The following is a 21,275-nucleotide window of genomic DNA, read 5'->3' on the forward strand; positions in this document are numbered from 1 at the left end:
GGTATTTTTCAATAAATTCTGATACAAATTCAAATTTACACCCCAAATGGATTTTCATCAGCTATTCAATGTTTTATGTAAAATCTATCGGTCATCCGAAGCATTAGATCAACATAGATATCGCTTTAAAGTTTCAAGTAAAATGCTCGATTCTTGAGTTACCATGTTTTGAGTTATAGCGATTATCCAAATAATTGAAAACAGAGAAGCAAAAAAAAAGATTAAAAAATTCGTTTTCTACTCAATAAGTACCAGCTTGACACGAATCTACTATTTCTTTTTCATTCAACTTATCACCAAATCCTTTTATTCTAGCTTGCAATCCTTTTCTACTCTTTTTCTCTGCATCTGTAGATCTCTTTTCCATTAGCCTTTTTTGCGTTCTGGGCTTTCTATGTAAATATTTGTTTAAGAATTCTCAGCCTATACATCCTTTAAAATGGATTGAAGTAGATTCTTTATACAAAGAGGTATTGTGTTGAAGGGTTTTTTATCCTTTGGCTTTTGATACTTGCACCAACTGTATCTTTTGGATTTTAGATTCGTGTTTTGGGAAATTAAGCATTAGTACGTATATGGCTTTTTTTCATAGCGTAAACATTAGAAAGGTTTGATCATAATGCCATGCCATAAATAGAATTGCATGGAATCAATGAATTTATTAGTAAGGTGAATTTTTCCAAGAACAAAAGTTTTAACACTTTTTTGTAAGATTTAACAAGGTAGTTTTAGGCCTGTAAATCGAGCCGAACGAGCCAAGCTTGCCAGGGCTCGGCTTGGCTCGTTTACATATTAAGAGTGTTCAGGCTCGGCTCGAGCTCGTTTCGAACATGAGATTCTTTGTTCGAGCTCGGCTCGTTAAGGATTAGTATTGTTTGGGCTCGTTTTACATGTTGCTCGAGCTCGACTGGTTTAAAACTCGAAATAATTATTGTAACCTGTTAGTTTAAAGCTCGTTTAATAAAAAAAAATTGTTCGTTAAAGGCTCGTCTGTAAATAATGCAAGTCCAAATCAACAAACAACATAAACAATCCTACAGTCTATTAAACATGCAAATAAACAACATAATGAAATAAGATCCCACAAATCTAATAGTTCAAAATAAAAGTTAAATCTAATAGTTCAAAGTTCAAACATAATGTAAACTCTCACAAACATAAGAATTCCTATTAAACACTGCACTCTAATAGTTCAAATTACATTTTCAAAAATATAAGTCTTGCTCTCATTGCATTGGATGAAACAAGATAAAAAGCTTTATTCGAGCTTTAATCGAGCCTATATGAACGAGCCTATGATGTTCAAGCTCGGCTCGTTTACCATTCGAGCCGAACATGAACGAGCTCTTGTCGAGCCGATCATCGAGCCGTTCACGAACACGAGCCAGGATTTACAGCCCTAGGTAGTGTAATCGAATTCCTGAGGAATCGAATTTCTGCACGTATCAAAGGTATTCGAACTTTTATGGAGTTATATTTTACTTTATGTACGGTTCAGGTTGGCAACATCATTGAAAGTATCAGTATACAAAAAGTATATTATCATTTTGTACAGAATCAGAATACAGTAAGTACGAAGTATCACCGTCTCCAAGGTAATCTTTTAAATTAGATTGCGCTTAATAGTTAACCGGTTAAAAATATCAACACCACCAGATGATTCGATTGCACAACAGCAGCAGATGCTCGATTGCATAAGAGGGAAATTCCACCCATAAAAATAGAGCGAAATTCCACCCATAAAAAAAATCAACTTTTTCTTTTAGATCAATTTTTTATATTCTTACCATGCACACACACAAAGTTTCTAAAAAAATTCAAAAAATAATTTTAAAATAATATCGGTATAAATTTAATACATCATTTTGGATTTTTTTCCTTATTTAATCAACCTCGCTTAACTATGTGACCTTGAATAAAACACATCAGAAATTACTATTACTTGAATGAGCCCGATCTTTTATGAAATCATTAAGTTTTAGTAACAAATAACGGAAAACATTTTTCCATATTTGGTAATATGGTTGTTATCTTTTGGCAAATATCTTCAAATATCTGTTGTTGTTTTTTTTGTGTGTAAAATCAGTTAACTACTCAAGTATATTTTGTTTCATCATTTTTATCAACCTTATTGAATTTGATAAAAAATGACATTATGAAGAAACAAGGATATTCAATTGAGACGTTAATCAAATTATTAAGTCAACTCAATTCATTTCAAAAGACTCGTTGTTTTATGTGAACTTTTGTTGCGCAAGCATGAAGCATGACAGGTTTTTTCAGTCTAAAAGCGAATTTTCTTGTAAAAGTTTTTTTTTTTCAATTTTTTTCTTTTTAACAACTTACTGCTTTTTTTTTTTACCATCCTCTGATGATCAGATCATATTTCATATTTGCCCCATACTGCTTATAAGGAACAATCAGTTAGCAAGATTCTATGATTTAAGAACAGTAAAGATATCTTATAAGTCTATGACAATCGTGTGCCGAATTGCTGATCATGCAATTTTTACGATAGAGTAAAAACAGACGTATTTTAAATAAAATATTCAAGTTGATTCGTTTTTGTAAAATAATAATGATTTTTTAAGTATCTAAGGAGCTAAGGAGCAAGCTACACATTCAAAATTTGCCAGAGAAAACTATATCTCAGCGAAGTTACCCTAAATTTCATAAAGCAAAGGATTATGTAACTTATCTTAAACAAATTTAACTTTACGTTTGGTTTCCGCTGAATTATACACTTTTTGGCTAGCAATTATACGCAAGTGATTCGGAAAAAATGAGAAGCTTATAATGGTTGCGATTCATAGCTACGCAAAGACGTTCAGACTAGCAACTGTTTAATTCAATATTTTTTGGTAGAAAACCTAATTCGTGACCCTTTTTTTGATATACGAGACTTATTTTCTTAGAAAAATTAATTAAAATCAATTATAGATTATCTTAGCGTGTTAAGGTAGTGCTTTTTTAAGTAAGCCATCTTACAGCAAACTTTTTAATTTGTTTAAATTTTCAAAACATATTATCTAACTATTTGTACGTGGAAAGAGAATTTTTTTTTTTACTGATCTTAGTATACAACTTTTCTTCTTCCTGTATTGGTACCTGAGGTGATATTAATACTTTGGAAGTTTTGGTTAAACAAGTCGGTGTAAAACTGTATAGTTACTTTTACTTTAAAATATTTATTGTGATGTAATATTTTATAAAAATTAATTTTTCATTTAACTTCTCTACTATAACAAATAATTGCTATTGCTATAAACAATTAACAAAGTAATAAAAGTTAATATCATATTTAAAATTGTTATACTTTCAATTATTTATTCACAATATCATACTTCTCTGTGTGTGTGTGTGTATATATATATATATATATATATATATATATATATATATATATATATATATATATATATATATATATATTGACACACATATTATAACTTTTAACTATTTCTATTCCTTTAATATGTTACCACAGAAAAGATTGATTAAAAATTAACAAATAATGAAAATAAATTAGTTGCTAACAAGTGGATAATTCTGTTTCGAAGGTCTGCGTTAGTTTGAATGACCATATGTTAGAAGTATTTTAGAGAAAAAATTTAGAACATAGTAAATAATTAAAAAAAAAAAACCCACTTAATGCAGTTTTTTTTTTTTTTTTTTTAATTAAAATGGAAAAAATATTTTATTTTTCTTCAAGAAATAATAATAATAATATATATATATATATATATATATATATATTACTGATTATTTAATAGGAGAAATAACAACACTAAGTTGAGAAAAGATATAGTAAAAAACCATTTGAATTTTTTAAAAGCTGTTTAAACTTTAGTAACTTTCCTTGCGCTAAAAAAGAAAAGAAAATAAAACGTGTTTTTAAAAAATTAACCGTTTAACAATATTGAAAAAAACCAAAAACTGTAAACATTTAAAAATCGATCACAATTTTAAAGTGTTTATTTGCAGCTGCGTTGGTTCTTACAAATACCGCCGTTTTTCGAAATTAGCCAAAAACACTTGTAGACGCCGCGTTAAAAGCATGATTAAATAGTAAATAGCCTTCATATCAAATTATTCTTTAAAATGCATTTATTATAAACAAGCTTTTTATTTCTTGCGTTTTAACAGAATCTTCCACAACTAATTGAACTGTAATTAGTATGATTGTATCAAACCGTCTTTCATCGTAAGCAAGTTGCCTGAAGGTTAAAGTTTTCCAATTAAAGCTGGTAAATATATACCTCGTTAAATCTTCGATAGTAGTAAAAAAGACCCAAATATATTCAGAGATTTTTGTTCTCAAAAACTTTCTGATTTTAAAAGCATTTGAATCTAAGGCTCTTAACACTCTAACTTTGACAAGAAGTCGAACTTTGTCGAGAATTTTCGCAGAATTTTCAAAAAAGCTATGAACTGCTCATCTGTAATTAACGTTTTCAACAGCTCAACAGATTTTCGAGAAAGGAACTATCAACAAACTCGTACTTGTTTGAGAGATCATAACTACTCTATAAAAGATAAAAGAGTTGAAGTTGATGGGAGCATCGCATTAACCTCAAGCACTAGCTGTTGTGGAAATCAATGTATAATTTCTTCTGAAACTCCTAACAATAATCACGAAAGGTTAACGCTCAATTATAAATCTACCAATAACTACCAAGTTCATTCTGGATACTCAAGCAGGATACTAAAAAATCGATCTGCAGAATGCCAAAAAACAATAATGAAGTTCAAACAGTTGTTAGCTCTGGAATCAGACATAGTTTACTATTACGAACTATTCATAAAGTTAAATATTGACCCAGAGAGCATTCAATCTTTTAATTCATATGCTAAGTATCTGGAACAAGTAAATCCAATATGCAACCCAAACGAAGTCGACACCGCAGAAAAATTGATTATGTTACTGGGTAAATAATTAAAATTACAAAAACAAATAAAAACAGTTCTCTTATGGCTTTAATACATTAGAAAGAAATGTTCTCTTTATAAATTACGTTTAGTTATGAAATTAAGTGGAGTATCAAAGAGTTATTAATACTGTTCGCATTCTACATATATGATATTATGTGACTCCCTTCGTACATATATGATATAATACGGATTAATAAATTTGATATAATACGGCTTCATTATACATATATAAGATATGGCTATGATATATATGATACGGCCACTTTACATGATATAACTACCCCTATATGTGTATTTAAAAAACATCAATCTAATCGAATTTAATGTAAATTTACTTCATAAACAACGTCTTTAAAGATAGTTCTAAAACAGTCACAAAAATATGTTCTTTTACGTTAGAATAATGGCTATTTTTATTTATCTTATTGAGAATGAAAATGATATTTATAAGTCTCCTTTCTTTTAGTGGCAAGTTATTTATATAAACCCTCAAATCTATATTTCGAGTTTTAACTTTTTTAAAAACTAACGGAATCATGATATCGTACCGATCCTTCGTACATCTATAAAACGATAACAAGAAGAAAACGATCACTCTTTTTATACTTTTAAATGCATTGAATTATTAAATGTTTTTACGAATTGCTTAAGGTAATATTAAAAAACAGTTTTGAAAATTTATAATCAATTTAAGAAATCTCAATAAAAATGTATTTCAAAAACCTGGTTTGTGAACTTATTCAACTTAAACCTTTTATTGCTATAATTTGCTTTGCGTTTTTCTTTTTATTGCATTTAAACAAAAAGCGTTTTTTTTTTAAAAAAAAAGGAAAATTTTAAAGTTACTTGAAACAAATTTTAATAAAAATAACACAAAATTTGGCGAATAATCGTAAAATAAGGAAAAGTTTTATTTAACAATAAAGCTTAAAACGTTTAAGAAACGAATACCGTTCTTAAAGAAGAAGGAATATGAACTGTATGTTTTAAGATTACATTAACCTTCTGCATCTCTTCGTCAAATTCTTGAAGAAGCTTTTTACGTTCTTCAAGTTTTTTCTGTGCTTCAAACTGACGAGCAAATGATGGTAAAGTTGTAAGCTCCGGGGCAGTAAAAGGTTGGTTAAGAGAACTAACGTTAGAACTCATATCAAAGGTATTTTCATCTTGCGTGTAAAACTCTATCGCTACTTCCTGTTGATAGTGGCAGTCCACCGGTATGTTAAGTTTCTCCGTCGATTTTGAAACATTTTTCATCGGAGAACTTGGCATGGCAGATGAAAGTAAAAATTCCCCCCTCTTTCTTTGATTTGGTGAAACTAAATTCTTTTTATGCGTTTCGACATCTTCTCTCTAAAGAAAATAGTTTTTGTTCCATACTAAACAAAGTGCATTTATAGAGTAATAACATGTTAACACCATTTCATAAATGCATACCCTTTCATGAAGCTTTTTTATAACATCTTTATGAAATGGTATGTATATATGAAATGGTGTTTATTTATAAAAGGTTGGTTCTTTTTGAATGGTTATGTTGGTTTTTTTTATAAAGGTGAAAATAAGTAAAAATTTTTTTTGCTAAAACAATCTAAAAATATTATTTTTAAAAGAACTTTTGATTTTTATATTTAGAAATGAATGCAGAATGAAAAGCTGCAAACGTCAATACCGTTTTCGGCAATGGGGGTTGCAACACGGTCCACCGACGTTGTTGCCAAGTTGCAATCTCGTTTTCATTATTGTATTCTAATCGAGCACCTATTGATTTTGGTCGATAAAAATCGAAACGTGGAGACACTGACTGACGCCGTTTGTTTATGGAGTCTAAAAACATTTTTAAAAAATGACTTTAAATTTTTTAACTTGATTTAACTTTTAAACAAACAACAACAACAAAAAAAAAACTTACCATGAACTTTCACCATTTTGTCCTGAAACAAAATTCAATTTTAAATTTAATCATTAGAAAAATAACTGCAATTTTTTTTTGAATACTCAAATTTAAAGGCTTAAAAGAACATGGCGAGTAACGCATATTGTTACATAGATTATAAATTAAAGCCAAATACGGTATGATTTTTAATTGTCTATTTTTTAGGATATTTGAAGTATTTTCCATAACTTCATACTCCTGAAAGTAACTTATATAAAAGATATGGGTGTCTGACTTATACTTACGTATTTTTCCAATACTTCGTATTCCTAAAAAAATTAATATTGACGCAAAAGTAAGAAACATTAAAATCTTATAAAGGTTAAAAAATAGTTGAAAGAGAAAAGTTTAACAAAGAGAAATCTTCAAAAAAGTACAAACGAAATATAAATCTTAAAGCCTTTTACCTTCGTCCTAAGTACAGATATTTTACGAATTCGATCAACCGAAAGTGTGCATGAAGGATTTGAACATTTATCGAAATGAGGATCGTTCTGATGGACGTGTTGCTTTAAATTACATATCATGTCGATTTTTAATAGAGTTTTATATCTAATATATATTTTTCAATAAAAACTTTTTGTGCTAAAGTATTTTAAGACATCTCGCGCTTCCGTGTTGAACCTTGGTCAAAAATCAATGCATTCACTGAGTGTAAAATTTAACAATTAATGGAAACAAAACAACTTGAGGGTTAAAAATATATTTTTCACTTTGCTCATAAAATAAATTACAATATAGTTAGTGTACCTCGCCATTATTTAAAATCATACACAATGTTCTATTTATATTAGTAATGACTTATGCGTTTATCATTTTTTGTCACTTGCTTTTCATTTCCGAGGGTCTTGTTTTTTTTTTTCTTCACAATTAAGTGTGATTTTTTTTTTTTTCTTAACAATCAAATGTTATTATTTATCACGATTTCTTAAAGAGTTTTCTTCAAAATCTCTGAGATTGTTTGTCTTTTACGAATGTATGAAGCTGATAAAATTTTAAAAAATCTGAATAAATTGAAAAATGATTAAAATAAAAAACATAACAAACAAAACTAAAAGTTACAAAAAAAGTAGGATAATCATTACGAACCTTTTATTTGTTTGCAGCTTTATGAGGCCTTTTATTTGGTTGCAGATTTACGAGGTCTTTTATTTGGTTGCAGTTTTATGAGGCCTTTTATTTTGTTGCATTTTTATTAGGCCTTTGTTTTGATTACAGTAATATTTATGAACGTTAATATGAAACTTACAGTAATATTTATGAACGTTATGGAGTGTTCTCCTTTTATTTTTCAACCCAGGTTTGATGGTTCCCCAGGACTAATTTTTAAAATATATTCATCAGCAATAAAAAAATAATTTTTAAAAAAGGGAGTAATCTGTGTAACTGGGTGTAAGAAGTTCAACATATTCCTTAAAGGTAAACTGAGTAGCATGGATATAAGAGACAAAACTCTATTTCACAAAGATTTTAAATCTTTATGAGAAAAAATTTATCGTCTTTCAATATACTTAATAATTTTACTGCTTTTAATTAATTTGACCGGGCGAAAAATACGGAAAGAGGAAAAGAAAGGCCAGTACCCTCCCAACTTACGATTTGACGGCCTTGATAATTATTGAAAACTTTTATCACATTCCGCACTTAAACAAAATGGCATACACATTGTTTCAGAATTGTGCTGCTTGCTTTAACAAATTTGGTAAGTTTTGCGTAAAATGAATTAGTTTAAATTTCCTTCCCGAAGCATTCAGAAGGGGATGCCTCAGGCCTGAGGCATTATATTAGTTAATCAGGCCTGAGGCATTATTTAGTTAAAAACTGCCCTGCAGGGCAGTTTTTAACTAAAAGCTTCAGGATGGAAAATTCAATATTTTTCATACTCTAATTTTCTTATTTTTCTTTTACTAAGACATCAGCTATGCTATATGTTTTTTAATTACAAAACACATAAAGAACAAAAATTTCATTAGTAAATGAAATGACCCAAGAAAATGCGTTCAGATGTTAACAATTCATCCTAGCTAAATAGTCCTCTTAATCTCATCTCTTTTTTTTTCTTTTAACTTTCTTTAATGGAGTTTTCTTACTGTGAAACAAATTAAAATACTCTTTTCAATATGCATATATATATATATACAGGGGCGGGTTTAGGGTTAGGCTTGTTAGGCGCGTCGACTAACATCTTTTTTGGTAAACACTTTTTAATTAAAAAGCTTTCTAATTTTTAACAAAATACATTCTTGAACTTTATTTTGTAAATTTTTTGGGTGTAAATTAGCGATATCAAAGGAATTTTTATAAGTATAAATTACCCATCTTGCTCGTTTTTTTTACCGGCTTCCGAATTTAAGAAATATTTGTAAAGTGGATTCTAATTTTGTTATCGGTAGCGTAATTTCGGACCATATTAGACGCGCCTAACCTGGCCCGTTTATTTGGCTGACGAGATTTCGAAATCGTATAAATTCTCATTAAATTGCAATGATATATTATATATACTAGATGTCTAACTTCGATCCGAAATGTGAAGCCGTGGGAGCCATTTCTAATTCGGGCAAAAACGTGCATTTTTAACTTTTATTTCGCACGTCGGATATAGTTTTTGCCCTTATTACAAATGGCGGATATAGTTTTTGCCCTTATTACAAATGGCGGATATAGTTTTTGCCCTTATTACAAATGGCGGATTCAATTTGTAAACAAAAAAAGCGGCTTCACTTTTTGTCCAATAAAATCCCGCAAGTTAGACATCTAGTATATATAATATATCATTGTTAAATTGTTATCCTCCGGTAACGTAACTTCAGGTCAAGTTAGGCAAAATATTTTTGCGCCTAACTTGCCCGTTTATTCGGCAAACGAGAGTCCAAAAAATTATTAAGTTGTTTAACTAGAGGTTTTTTTCATCGTTCGGTAGCGTAACTTTAGGCCAAGTTAGGCGCAAATTAGCTAATCGATTGTTTGTTTTTGTCGTTTGTAGATTTCAAAAGAAACATTCAACTGACCAATTTAAAACATTTTTTTAGCATGTCTTGCATTTCTATACAGTCTGTAAGAAAATTAATTGAGAACGGTTGTATTGAAAATCTACGAACTGTTTATTCCGAATTGTCGTTGAAGATTAATTTCCTTCACAAACCAGATCTGTATGACTTGTTGACTGTTCAAAAGTCAATAAAGAGAAATATTTATGCTGAGTGTGACATACCGCAAAACTCAAGGAAAACTATGGCGTTGAAGTATTTCTCTATTTAGTTTAAAAAGTAAAAGGAAAAACAATAGCAAAAATTCATTCTTTATATTAACTACAACAATAGTAATAATAATAATAATAACTAATGATAATAATAATAATAATAATAATAATAATAATAATAATAATAATAATAATAATAATAATAATAATAATAATAATAATAATAATAATAATAATAATAATAACAATAATGATAATAATAATAATAATAATAATAATAATAATAATAATAATAATAATAATAATAATAATAATAATAATAATAATAATAATAATAGAAATAATAATAATAATAATAATAATAATAATAATAATAATAATAATAATAATAATAATAATAATAATAATAACATTTATTTTGATAACATTTAAAAGTTATAATAATAAATTTGACTTAAAATTGTTTTAAGAAAGTTAAAATAAGCAAAGCATTTTTTTAATTTATCTTTTGCCTTGATCTAATTGATTTGCTTTTTTTTTTTTAATCAAACTTATATAAATACTTGAATAAAATTTTTTTTACATTAAGCTTTGGTGTTGGATCTTTTTTACTGTGTATTAAGGGGGAAGTACCCCATAAATTAAGTAAAAATTGAAAAAAATTTTTTTGTTTGTTTTGGAAACAAAAATTAATAAAGAACACAATGAAATAAAGAGATTTTGTAAACAATGTTAGGCAAGTGGAGTAATTTCAATTTTTTGAGCCATACTCATCAAGTTTAACCATAGCAACGCACATAGCAACGATAAAGCTTCTGCTTATCTGCTTATTTCAGAGGCTCATATAAAGTTATAAATCTGCTTATAAAAAAGGCTTTATCTACTTTGTTTTTTACTTTAATAATCTACTCTAATCTAATCTAAATTAAATTTGACTCGATTGCCTCTAATTGTTTCAGTTTTTAAATATTCCTAAAATGCAAATATTTACTTTGTTTATATGAGTTGTTAAGTGTAATAAGAATATATTTTATCAAATTTTATTAAAAGTTAGTCTTAATTATGGGAAGAAAAGATAGAGTCAAGCAAGGAACTAGAGTTACTGGAAAGAAAAGATTGTTTTGTGGTAACCAAGACCTTTTATTATCACCAACAACAATGACAAACTCAAAAAAAGATTCAGACATTGATACTAGTTCTTCAAGATCAGCCAGCAAGATTGAATATATTAAAAATGATATTCCAAAAAGAAATGATGAAAGAATAAATGGTTATAGAAAAATTGATGTTGAAATTTTAAACACTATATTTGAATCTTTATGTTGTCCACAGTATATTAAAGATTATAGCTTGGTATTGAAAGAAAACTTTGTGAAAAAAAAAGGATATGCTTCAAATTTAGTATGTTGCTGCAGTGTTTGTGGATATAGAAAAGATTTCTTTAACTCTGATTTGTTTATTTTCGGTGAATACAAGGACCAAAACGCATTGCGGTTTTTTTCTATAGAGGGAACGGTCCATTGGGTTTTTACGCTGAAATTAGCGGAAATTCTGAAAAAATATGTTTATAGTAACAATCCGCTCATTTCAGCGGGTTTCAGATGAAATGGTCGTGAATTCCGATCGGAATGAGTTTTATAGTAGTGACCCCTGGGGTCACTACTATAAAACTCATTCCGATCGGAAAGCGTTTTATGAAAACAAAAAGATATTATAAAAAAAAAAAAGCGGGTTCATGAAAACAAAAAGATATTATATAGTTAATCTATTGTTTTTTTACATTTTGTTTTGTTTATATTATGGACAGTTGTGTAAACTTTCAACTAAATGCCACAAGAAAAACAAATTTCAAAAAAGAAATGTAAGTAAACCCAATATCCTTATCTTAAATATACATTATACTTATTTCCAATTATGAATCTTTCTGTGCAACTACCACAGTCCTACGTTCATATGTTTTAGGAGTTTTAAGACGTTCTTTATCAATTTACAAGGCCAGCTAACCAATGTTTTATTAAAAGGATTAAAACGATTAAATAGCTGTAGGTAATTTTTTCACTGTAATTTTCCTATGTTACAAACATACCACAAAGGCAATAACTATGTCATAGAAATTCCAATAAAAAATTTTTTTTTTTCTAAGGCATAACAAAAACAGGCACACAGCCAAAATCAAACAGAAATTTTAAAGTAGTGAAATTATTGTCATGTTAAATAATTTTCATCACATTACATCAAAGTTATTCTTTATTGTTACTGTTGCCTGTTTGTGTCGACCCTATACATAATATTATTCTCACACTTAGTGCATTATATTTAATGTGCTTTAATGTTTTTTATCCAAGGGGACAGAAAAAAGACACCTACATAGCTCAAGTGTCATTGAGTTTGTCACAAAAATTTGGCAGACTAAATTACACAATTCAAAGATGTTTTAATGAGAAGATTTGGTGAAAAGTCACAGATGGCTCAAAAACACCAAAGGTTACCAATCTTGAAAAAAACCTGAACTTGCAAATGGACTCCCCATTCCAAACATCTACTACCTAAGACATGTAATAATTTCTTACATTTCCAAAAGTATTCTAAACCTAGTTTAAAATTAGATTACCAAGTTTTATTCACATTAGATGTTAGTTTGGTTTGTTAGAAGCAGGATCCATTTTGACCAGACAAAATGTATTGGTCCTAAATGCAACTTATTATAAGCCCTTAAAAGGAAGCCCTTGCCACTTCTACTACTCTATAACAATAAATACCTTTAAAAAGCATCAAAAAACATCCTAAAAATTGTTCTAGCAAACTAAAATTGAACTCGATTCCATTTATTTAAAATTTTTTTTAGGAGAAATTAAAGTAACAATCAAGCTTGCTCTGACCAATCAAAAACTTTATTTGTTGTCTCCTGAAAAGTTTAATTCTCTTTTTAATCATTTAGTGTAAGTTTTGTAGGAGAGAGAAAGTCAGTGGTTATCATATCCTTGATAATCTTACTTTATAAAAAGTATTGCTTTAGTATCACCTGTCTATGTTGACCCCTAGATGCCATTTACACATTTTGTAAGTTGGAAAATTTGTGTCATTTTTACTAAAATAAAAATTGCCAGGCATCAGTTTTAGTTACCTGACAATATTTTAATATAGTAAAAGTGACCTATTGCCCAAGGTGTAAATGGTTCCTAATATAGATAGTGCAAAATACTGCAATAATGCAATATCATAGTATAGGATCTAGTCAATGTTGTAAAATGTTACAAACTTAAAATGTATTATTTAACTATTTAGGACTTCTGGGACAACACCAAACAAGTGACTACAAAGAAGGTGACAGATTCTAACAAAAGTAGTATGGGGAGTCAAAAGCTAATACCACTGGATAAAATTGTTTTTGACATTAGACTCAAATAGATTTAAATTCTGAGACATTAGACTCATTAGAATTAAATTCTGAGTTTTTATATTCAAATTCAGTGTATTCTACTGCAATATAAAAAAATCTAGATAAAAGTATTTGTAATTGGTAAAGCAGTTTCTTTCATGATTAGTGACACTAACCTTAATAGTCTCTTCTTTTGCAAATAATATTTAGTGATAACCTTGGTATTTGCTATTTGTGGAGAAATTCTTATGAAAATAGAGTTTGGTCTGAAAAAGTAAGAAATTTATTCGTGCGCAAATTCATACTTTAAATTTCTTACCCACTGTTAATTATATGTTGTCAAGGTGGACAGTGAAAAATGAAATGTGGAACTTATTATTCTAATTTTGTCAATGAGAAATGTTAGAGATTGAGTTTGATTTCTGTTTTTGTTTTCAAAACAAGAAACTGTTAAAAAAAAAGCTAGCTCAAATTATCGGATTTACGATTTCCGCTACACAAAGATCGCGTAAACTTTAATTGGTTTTTTACGCTGAAATTAGCGGAAATTACGAAAAAATGTTTATAGTAACAATCCGCTCATTTCAGCGGGTTTCAGATGAAATGGTCGTGAATTCCGATCGGAATGAGTTTTATAGTAGTGACCAATGGTCGTGAACTCCGATAGGAATGAGTTTTATAGTAGTGACCCCCGGTTAGCTTTGCCAGCCTGAAATGACGCAATCATAAATCATCAATTGATATATCAAAGCAAAACAAAAATGAATTATTGTCAGTTTAAAAAAAACGGCTGCCGGCATTAAAAACTTTAAAAACTTGCTTCACTTTTTCTTACGGAATTTTTGTGAAGTTAGACATTTAGTTAATTTATATGATTGCAATAAATATTAGAATATCGGAAAAATGTTTAAGATTTTTATTATAGCTTATTATCTTAGTAAATTAAATAGTGCTATAACTGGAGAGCTTCTCAAACAAATCCCATGTCACCCTCCATCGTTTGCAAACAAAGCTTTTGTTCAAAATGGTTTTATTCAAAAGCGGTACACGCCAACTCGCAATTAAAATCTCATTTAAACTTTTTATTAAACACATTAAAAGAGGTTGAGACACGTTAAAACGTTCACAGCATTTTTTGCACCGCAGGAAATAAACGGATTAAACCACTTAAAAACAAGAAAATGCCTAAATGTCCTAAATGCACAAAAGAAGTTTATTTTGGTGAGTTTCTCGTTAATAAAAACATTTTCTATAATGCGCATATTTACATGCATCTATTTCAATATTATTTTCAAAGCTATTTGATTATATTTTAAAATTATCTCCTTTCAAACTGTTTACAAACTGCTTATCGTTTCTCCTGTTCACGAGCCGTTTATCTTGGCGGGTTATGAACTTTAATGATTATACTAGATACTTTCCTACCAGCTATTTAACGATTATATTAGAGATACTTTCCTGACAACTTTTTTCATTTGAGTAACGAAAAAGTTATCATAATCATAAGTTATCTTAATCCATAAGATAAAAAAATTAATTTTCATACCGTGGTGCGCCCTTAACAAAGCCCTTTGCTGTAAGAAAATTTTAAAAATATATTTTAACTATATATCTAGTAAAAATAATAAAACTATTTTACCCAATTATTTGTTTCAGAATATACAAAATTTATTATTGGTTACATTAAAACATTCTTATTGCGTAGGACTTTGTTACATCACTCCACGGTGCTACTTTTGTAACTTTTTCCATACATAAAAAAGACTTTAAACAAATTTCAGATTTTTAATAAAAAGTTGCGTTTTACTCTCTTTTTTTGATTTCACAATCATTAACAATTTTTAAAAAAATGTTTTTAAAAATTGTTAATGATTGTGAAATCGAAAAAGAGAGTAAATGAGAGAAAGTGAAAAAAATAAAATTTTTCTCAATGTTGACTGTTAGATATTGCACTTCTTTTTCATGCCACATTTTAATTTTGAAAAATTTCAGCATTTCAAAGAAGACAAACAAAGCATTCTCTAATTTCGTGTATCCCATCGTTTTCATTGAATTGAGTTTTTTTTTTATTGATAATATCTTTTATTTTGTTAATATATCATTCAATAATTCGACAAGATAAAAAATAAAATCAATTTTCTGATTGAGAAAAAAAAATTAATTTCTTAACTTTGCAAAAATAAAAAAAAAAAACAACAACAACAAAAAAAATAGTTCTGAAAATACTTATAGACTTTTGGATGATGTTAAAAAGGACACCACTTTTTTTTCATGACGCTTCTAGTCAATAAACATCTGCTAAAGGGATTAAGTGCCTAAAAAAAGGTTTACGGGCTATACTGAGTTAGCCCTTGATTGAGTTACTAACTTGCTTGAAAATTATTATTTTATCTTTAGTTATAGTGCAGCCAATGATATATGTTAACTAAATGTCTAACTTCACAAAAATTCTTTAAGAAAAAGTGAAGCAAGTTTTTAATGCCGGTGTCACAGGAAATTTTGCTGCTAGGAAATTTTGCGGCTGCGGCATAATTTCCTAGGAAAATCTGCTGCTCAGCTGCATTAATTCCTGGGAAAAATTGCCGCTCGCAGGAAAATTTGCTGCTGAAAAAAGCTAGTTAATTTCAATCTTTCCTAACATTATTTCTTCAAAATTTCAATTTTTTGCCTAAACGAACAAGCTAAATTGAAGGAGCACACTATATTAAGTTCAAATTAAAATTAACTTAAAATTTGTAAAGGATTAATCATAGTTCTTTTCCATCTTTTTAAATCAATTTACTTTTTATGTACGCTACATAATAAAAACCTTTGCCTTAACAAAAGTAACCTTTAAAAGTAATCCTCCTTAACCAATTAAAATAATTATAAAAAAAAACTCTTTAATTGATAATTTTACTTTTATTAACATTAAATATAAAATAGTTGGTTTTGCTAATATTTTTATGAATTTAATTTATGTTAATATTTCTAGCTTTCAATGAACTTTTTCGAAGTATTTTATTAATTGCCACACTATATATTAAGCTGAATTGAATAATTATAACAAAATAAAACTCTAAGACAAGAGTTGGTAATATATCAATACTGCACTGAGTTTTCTTCTTTATATTGGACACATGTAATATGGAACCATTTTAGGCATTTGCTGCAAGCAACCATAAAATCATAAGTGCAAGGCATTAAGCAAGTGCAATGGAGTTGAACATTTATAGTTGAGGGATTGTTACGTGTAATACTCAATTTACTTCGCTTATTGAGTAATGGGAAGGGTTTAAATTGTCCAGCATGAAACATTTTTTCAAGATGTTGTCTCATAAACTTTTGATTGTATGATATAGTTTCGGGTTGTTTACCGAAAGCCAAATGCATAGCATTAGCTATAGCAAATAATCCACAATCCAAACTTCGGTCTGTTGTTGGACACTTTTAATATTTACAACAATACTTGGTGGAAATTCACAATTATAATCGGCAAAATACTTCTAACATCTGGCTAACTGATTAATTAGATGTGAATCTAGTTTGTTATACATACTGTCATAAAGTGAAATTGATCCATTTATTGAACAGGAAGTGACCCAATGAGAATTAATAAAATGGATCTGAACAGAAATTTTATCTGTACTTACTGCCTTAAATGCATCAGTCTGTGACAACAAGGTATCCTGCAAACCAATAATATCTGGAAACTGTTTCTTTATTATCAACTGAACTAAATTTATATGTTCATCAGTCAATTCTTTGCCGTCTAGTATAACTTTTTTCATTGTCAGTGTAAAAATAGAAAGTTTCTCAGATATAGGTTTAGACTTTTCTTCAGAATTATTTAGGACTTTTTCAACAATATTATTTAGAACCATATTTTCAGAAATAGGATAATAAATTTTCAAAGGAGTCATATTGTATTCTTGTTTTAATTTCTTATTGCAATCATTTACATAACATAAACGAAAAGTATTCTTTTTCAAAATTTGACAAATTTTGTATGGGCCAGTCCAATTTCGCTCTGTCTTTGAACCTTTTCTGGAAAGTTTTTTACAGTTTCTTATTAACACTTGAATGCCAACTTTAAACAACTGGTTTTCTGAACAATATTTTGCGTCATATGCTTTTTTTTGGCGTTCCTGAGCTTTCTGAATATTGTGCAGTGCATTTTTTCGCATTTCTATTACATTTTCTAATAGACTTTCTCTATTTTTTAAACTGTCATCAATTGTAGGTTTATTTTCAAAATCGTTTTTTATAGATTTTATTTGTAAATCAACAGGAAGCCTAGCTTGTCTTCCATAAACTAGATAAAATGGGGTTTGTTTTGTAGAGTCTTGAACAGAGACACGGTATGAAAACAATACACTCTCAATGTATAGATCCCATGTGTTTTGCTTTTCATCAACATATTTTAAAATTTGACACTGAAGAGTTTGATTGAACCTTTCGTCTTGACCGTTGCTCTGAGGGTGGTAGGCACTTGTTACATTGCACTTTGTTCCCATCATTTTATTTAATTCATGGTTTACCTAAACAAAACAATAAAAATTCTTTATCTGAGTAGAAATGATATGAGGAAATAGGTCTATTATAAAATGTGCCTGTAAAAAATGCCTGTATAGGGTTTGTATTAAATAATAAACAAGTATATCATAACCAAATAAATAAAAATTAGTTTATAAAAGAAAAAAAAAAGTTTTTGCAAATTTTGGCATAAAACACTTTAGTTATGCAAAATATTAACAAAGAAAAAAATATTTTTATATATGGATTGCAGATGAGGATGTTTAGCCAATGTTTTGTTAACTTTCATTTCGTTTATCAACTTTAAATGAACAAGTTCTAAAGTTTTAAAAGTCCAACTTAGTCTTTATTCACTCTTTACATCCAATTTTGATATATCAACTTTTCAAAATTTAGATTATCAAAGTTATAGAAAAATTCAAGCTTTAAAAAAAAGTAATAAAAATAAACAAATAAGCAAAAACAATTAAACAAACAAAATCCAACACAGTACCTCATTTACAAACTCTCTTCTTTGGTCACTTATCTGAACTTCACAACAACCATGTCTTGTAAAGCATGTATACAAGAACTCTGCTGCACTTGTAGCTGTTTTATCAGATAAGGAAGCAGCTTCAGGCCACTTGGAGAATAAACAGGTGGCTGTTATGATATTTATTTCCCCTTTCTGTTAAAGGAAGAGGTCCAATTAAATCAATTCCAACAGTACTCCATACTTCATCTTTAACTTTAATAGGATGTAGTTCAGCTGAGTATTTTTCAAATGCTCTATAAAGTATATTATGAAGGAAATAATATAAATTATGCATATTTAAAGACTTTATACTATTTGAAAATAACACAATTACTTTTAATTTTTGTTATAACTTAGATAGTAATACCTGCAGTATTATAAATTAAAATTATCATTGTTACTATTGTTTTAAATAAATAATAAAAAATAAACTTTAGTATATAAACCTGTTTGCTCTTTGACACTTATCACAATATTTACAAAAATTCTTCACATCATCTACCATCCCTTTCCAGTAATACCTCTCGGAGAGTTTTTCTAACGTTTTATCTCGACCAAAGTGTCCACCACCAACAATTGCCGAATGACAGCCTTCGAGAATCATAGTTTTTTGACTTGTTAGAACTACTAGCAGATCCATGTTTCTTTTTTTTATCGTAGTAAAAAAGTAAGCCATCCTTTACCAAAAATCTTTTGGACTTTCTTCTTAACCCATCTTTTCTAATCTTATCCATGCCATGAGGGTATAATCCTCTGACAATTAAATCAACAAGATTGTTGTATTCTTCGTCGTTCATATTTTAAATATGGACTCATGATTAATTTCTGTTTGTCACGCATTCAGCAGCAAATTTTCCTGCGAGCGGCAATTTTTCCTGCGAGCGGCAATTTTTCCTAGGAAATAATGCAGCTGAGCAGCAGATTTTCCTAGGAAATTATGCCGCAGCCGCAAAATTTCCTAGCAGCAAAATTTCCTGTGACACCGGTAGCCGTTTTATTTAAACTGACTATAATTCATTTTTGTTTTGCTTTAATATATAATTGCGTCATTTCAGGTTGGCAAAACTAACCTGGCTGGCAAAAAATTTGCTTCACTGCGGAAGCGCGAGTTTGATATCTTGTTAATATATATCATTGAGTGCAACTATGTTTTTAAAAAAAAATTGCTTTAAGTCACCCACGGCTATTCTATTATATGTAATAACATTAAACTTTAGCTGAGAAAGTTACGTCATTGGGAAAAGATTGGCATCGTGCTTGTCTTAGGTGCTCAAAATGTAACAAAACCCTTACCAGCGGCAGCCACGCAGAAGTATGTTGAAAATTATAAGTTGTATTCTTGAAAGTGGCTAAGTTTGTACTTATGTAATTATAAGCTTTGTTTTTTTTTTTTGTAGCACGAAGGGTCACCATATTGTCATAATCCTTGCTACAGTGCAATGTTTGGTCCAGGAGGCTTTGGTCGTGGTGGAGCAGAGTCACATAAATACTAACGAAAAGAGATTTTGCGTTTATTTTTCTACTGTTATTTTAGTATTTAAAAAATGCAAAATTAGGAAGAATAAAACTATAAAAAAGAGCTTTTATTTTGCTTGGGCAATAAAAGAACTTTTTCTTTTTCATTTAACGAAAAAATCTTTTAGTTTCAAAGTTTAATGATAGTTTTGTTGTTAAAAAAAAAAAAAAAAAAAAAAAAAAACTAGTAATAAATCTTTGTTTAAAATGGCCTGTCTCGGGCCGCCAAACCTCCTTATGAAGTAAATATTTTTAAAGCCCCTTAGTTAAGTTTGAAACTTTAATTTTTAGATACTGTTTTATTGGAATCAGCCGATTGGCTGAAAATGTATTGTGTATTGGAAGTTTGAGATTTTTCATATCGTGAAGTCTAACAATTTTGCGCAAAAAAATGTTTATTCGGTTAATAAAATTTAAAAATAATTTACAACAATCCTAAATTCTACAAAATCTGAACTAATTCCTGATTGGCTAAATCTAATGATGCTTCTTTTTCTTGAACAAACGAAATAATGCTTTAATTTCTTTTGCTTTCTGCTGGCTTTTAATATCAGTAAATTGAATGATAGGCTGCGGAGGATTTAAAATAGTGCCACAGTAGGGTTGACTTGATTTATCTGATTTGCATTTGACGTATGACGCCATGTAACTTAAAATAAAATGAAAGGGAGATTGCCCTTGCTTTAGCAGTTGATAGTGAAACTCTTTTATGTCGAACTTTTCTCCGAGCTGCTTCTCGATATCATTTCTTAGATCGATGATTGTTTGTTGTCCAACCATATATGAGGTCGCTTGGCCTGGAGTGCCTAGAGAAACCAAATAATCGTTACGAAAAGATTATTTTAAAATCATATTATAGAGAAGTGATGAGGTCTTTTCTAAAAGTACGTGAATAAAAACAACAAGAAAAAAAAAAAGAATTTTTATCAATAAAACTTGCAGCTTGATTTTTTTAATCTTTAAAACTCAAAAATTTTTCCCAAAGAAAATATTATTTTTAGTTTTTAGATCTTGATCTAGTCTTTTCTAAATGTATTAACCTTGGTAACGAGTTATCTCCTTGGTGACGGTATCAGATTCATCCCAGGTATATTTTGAAAACAAGTCTGCAACGTCATCACGTGTCAGATTACCTTCGTGGAAACCGACATCCGCTATTAAACGAAGTGCGCGCCAAATCTATAAAAAGGTTTAGAAATGTGTAAACTTTGCATTACGACAATATTTGATATTTTGTCTGAAATAAACTCATCTTAAACATTGAAATCGAAATTCGTTAATAATTTTT

At 28.8% G+C, this 21,275-nt stretch overlaps 4 protein-coding genes and 1 pseudogene across 10 annotated transcripts in view; 2 read left to right on the top strand and 3 right to left on the bottom strand.

The window, feature by feature from the left end:
- Positions 1-3,916: 3,916 nt before the first annotated feature.
- On the top strand, positions 3,917-7,105 carry LOC149888513 (uncharacterized). 3 transcript variants are annotated; one of them, XM_090088720.1, is made up of 2 exons: positions 3,917-6,484; positions 6,565-7,105. In XM_090088720.1, exon 1 carries the CDS (start codon positions 4,427-4,429, stop codon positions 4,934-4,936), a length of 510 nt encoding a protein of 169 aa, XP_089944846.1. In that variant the 5' UTR covers positions 3,917-4,426; the 3' UTR covers positions 4,937-6,484; positions 6,565-7,105. The 3 variants fall into 3 exon arrangements, with proteins under 3 accessions (XP_089944846.1, XP_089944849.1, XP_089944848.1); XM_090088723.1 differs by having other exon boundaries at positions 3,917-6,442; XM_090088722.1 differs by having other exon boundaries at positions 3,917-6,050.
- Positions 5,784-15,041, bottom strand: LOC145189463 (uncharacterized). 4 transcript variants are annotated; one of them, XM_090088717.1, is made up of 6 exons: positions 14,990-15,041; positions 7,273-7,513; positions 7,111-7,134; positions 6,842-6,863; positions 6,602-6,756; positions 5,784-6,285 (listed from the first exon to the last, which is right to left on the bottom strand). In XM_090088717.1, exons 2-6 carry the CDS (start codon positions 7,390-7,392, stop codon positions 5,869-5,871), a joined length of 738 nt encoding a protein of 245 aa, XP_089944843.1. In that variant the 5' UTR covers positions 7,393-7,513; positions 14,990-15,041; the 3' UTR covers positions 5,784-5,868. The 4 variants fall into 4 exon arrangements, with proteins under 4 accessions (XP_089944843.1, XP_089944842.1, XP_089944844.1 ...); XM_090088716.1 differs by lacking the exon at positions 14,990-15,041 and adding an exon at positions 7,616-7,723; XM_090088718.1 differs by lacking the exon at positions 14,990-15,041 and adding an exon at positions 7,616-7,722 and having other exon boundaries at positions 7,273-7,489.
- LOC145188860 (cysteine-rich protein 1-like) lies at positions 14,469-21,253 on the top strand. The gene is made up of 3 exons (XM_090088724.1): positions 14,469-14,664; positions 19,690-19,784; positions 19,870-21,253. Exons 1-3 carry the CDS (start codon positions 14,625-14,627, stop codon positions 19,963-19,965), a joined length of 231 nt encoding a protein of 76 aa, XP_089944850.1. The 5' UTR covers positions 14,469-14,624; the 3' UTR covers positions 19,966-21,253.
- LOC149888514 (uncharacterized) lies at positions 16,330-19,441 on the bottom strand (annotated as a pseudogene). Its single transcript, XR_016452919.1, has 3 exons — positions 18,919-19,441; positions 18,452-18,726; positions 16,330-17,963 (listed from the first exon to the last, which is right to left on the bottom strand). The product of XR_016452919.1 is annotated as an uncharacterized LOC149888514 (transcript).
- The window catches only part of LOC145188859 (uncharacterized), a 28,256-nt gene continuing 27,345 nt past the window's right edge, over positions 20,365-21,275 (bottom strand). Inside the window, exons 10-11 of the mRNA XM_090088713.1 lie at positions 21,028-21,166; positions 20,365-20,793 (exon numbers count right to left, since the gene is read on the bottom strand). Coding sequence (XP_089944839.1) covers positions 20,465-20,793; positions 21,028-21,166 — 468 coding nt within the window. The 3' untranslated portion in view covers positions 20,365-20,464. The remainder of the gene's footprint in view (positions 20,794-21,027; positions 21,167-21,275) is intronic.

The sequence above is a fragment of the Hydra viridissima genome, unplaced genomic scaffold (assembly GCF_058129835.1).
Source record: "Hydra viridissima isolate aposymbiotic clone 2 unplaced genomic scaffold, HvirCarnegie_v1 scaffold_5, whole genome shotgun sequence".
NCBI classification, from domain to species: Eukaryota; Metazoa; Cnidaria; class Hydrozoa; order Anthoathecata; family Hydridae; genus Hydra; species Hydra viridissima.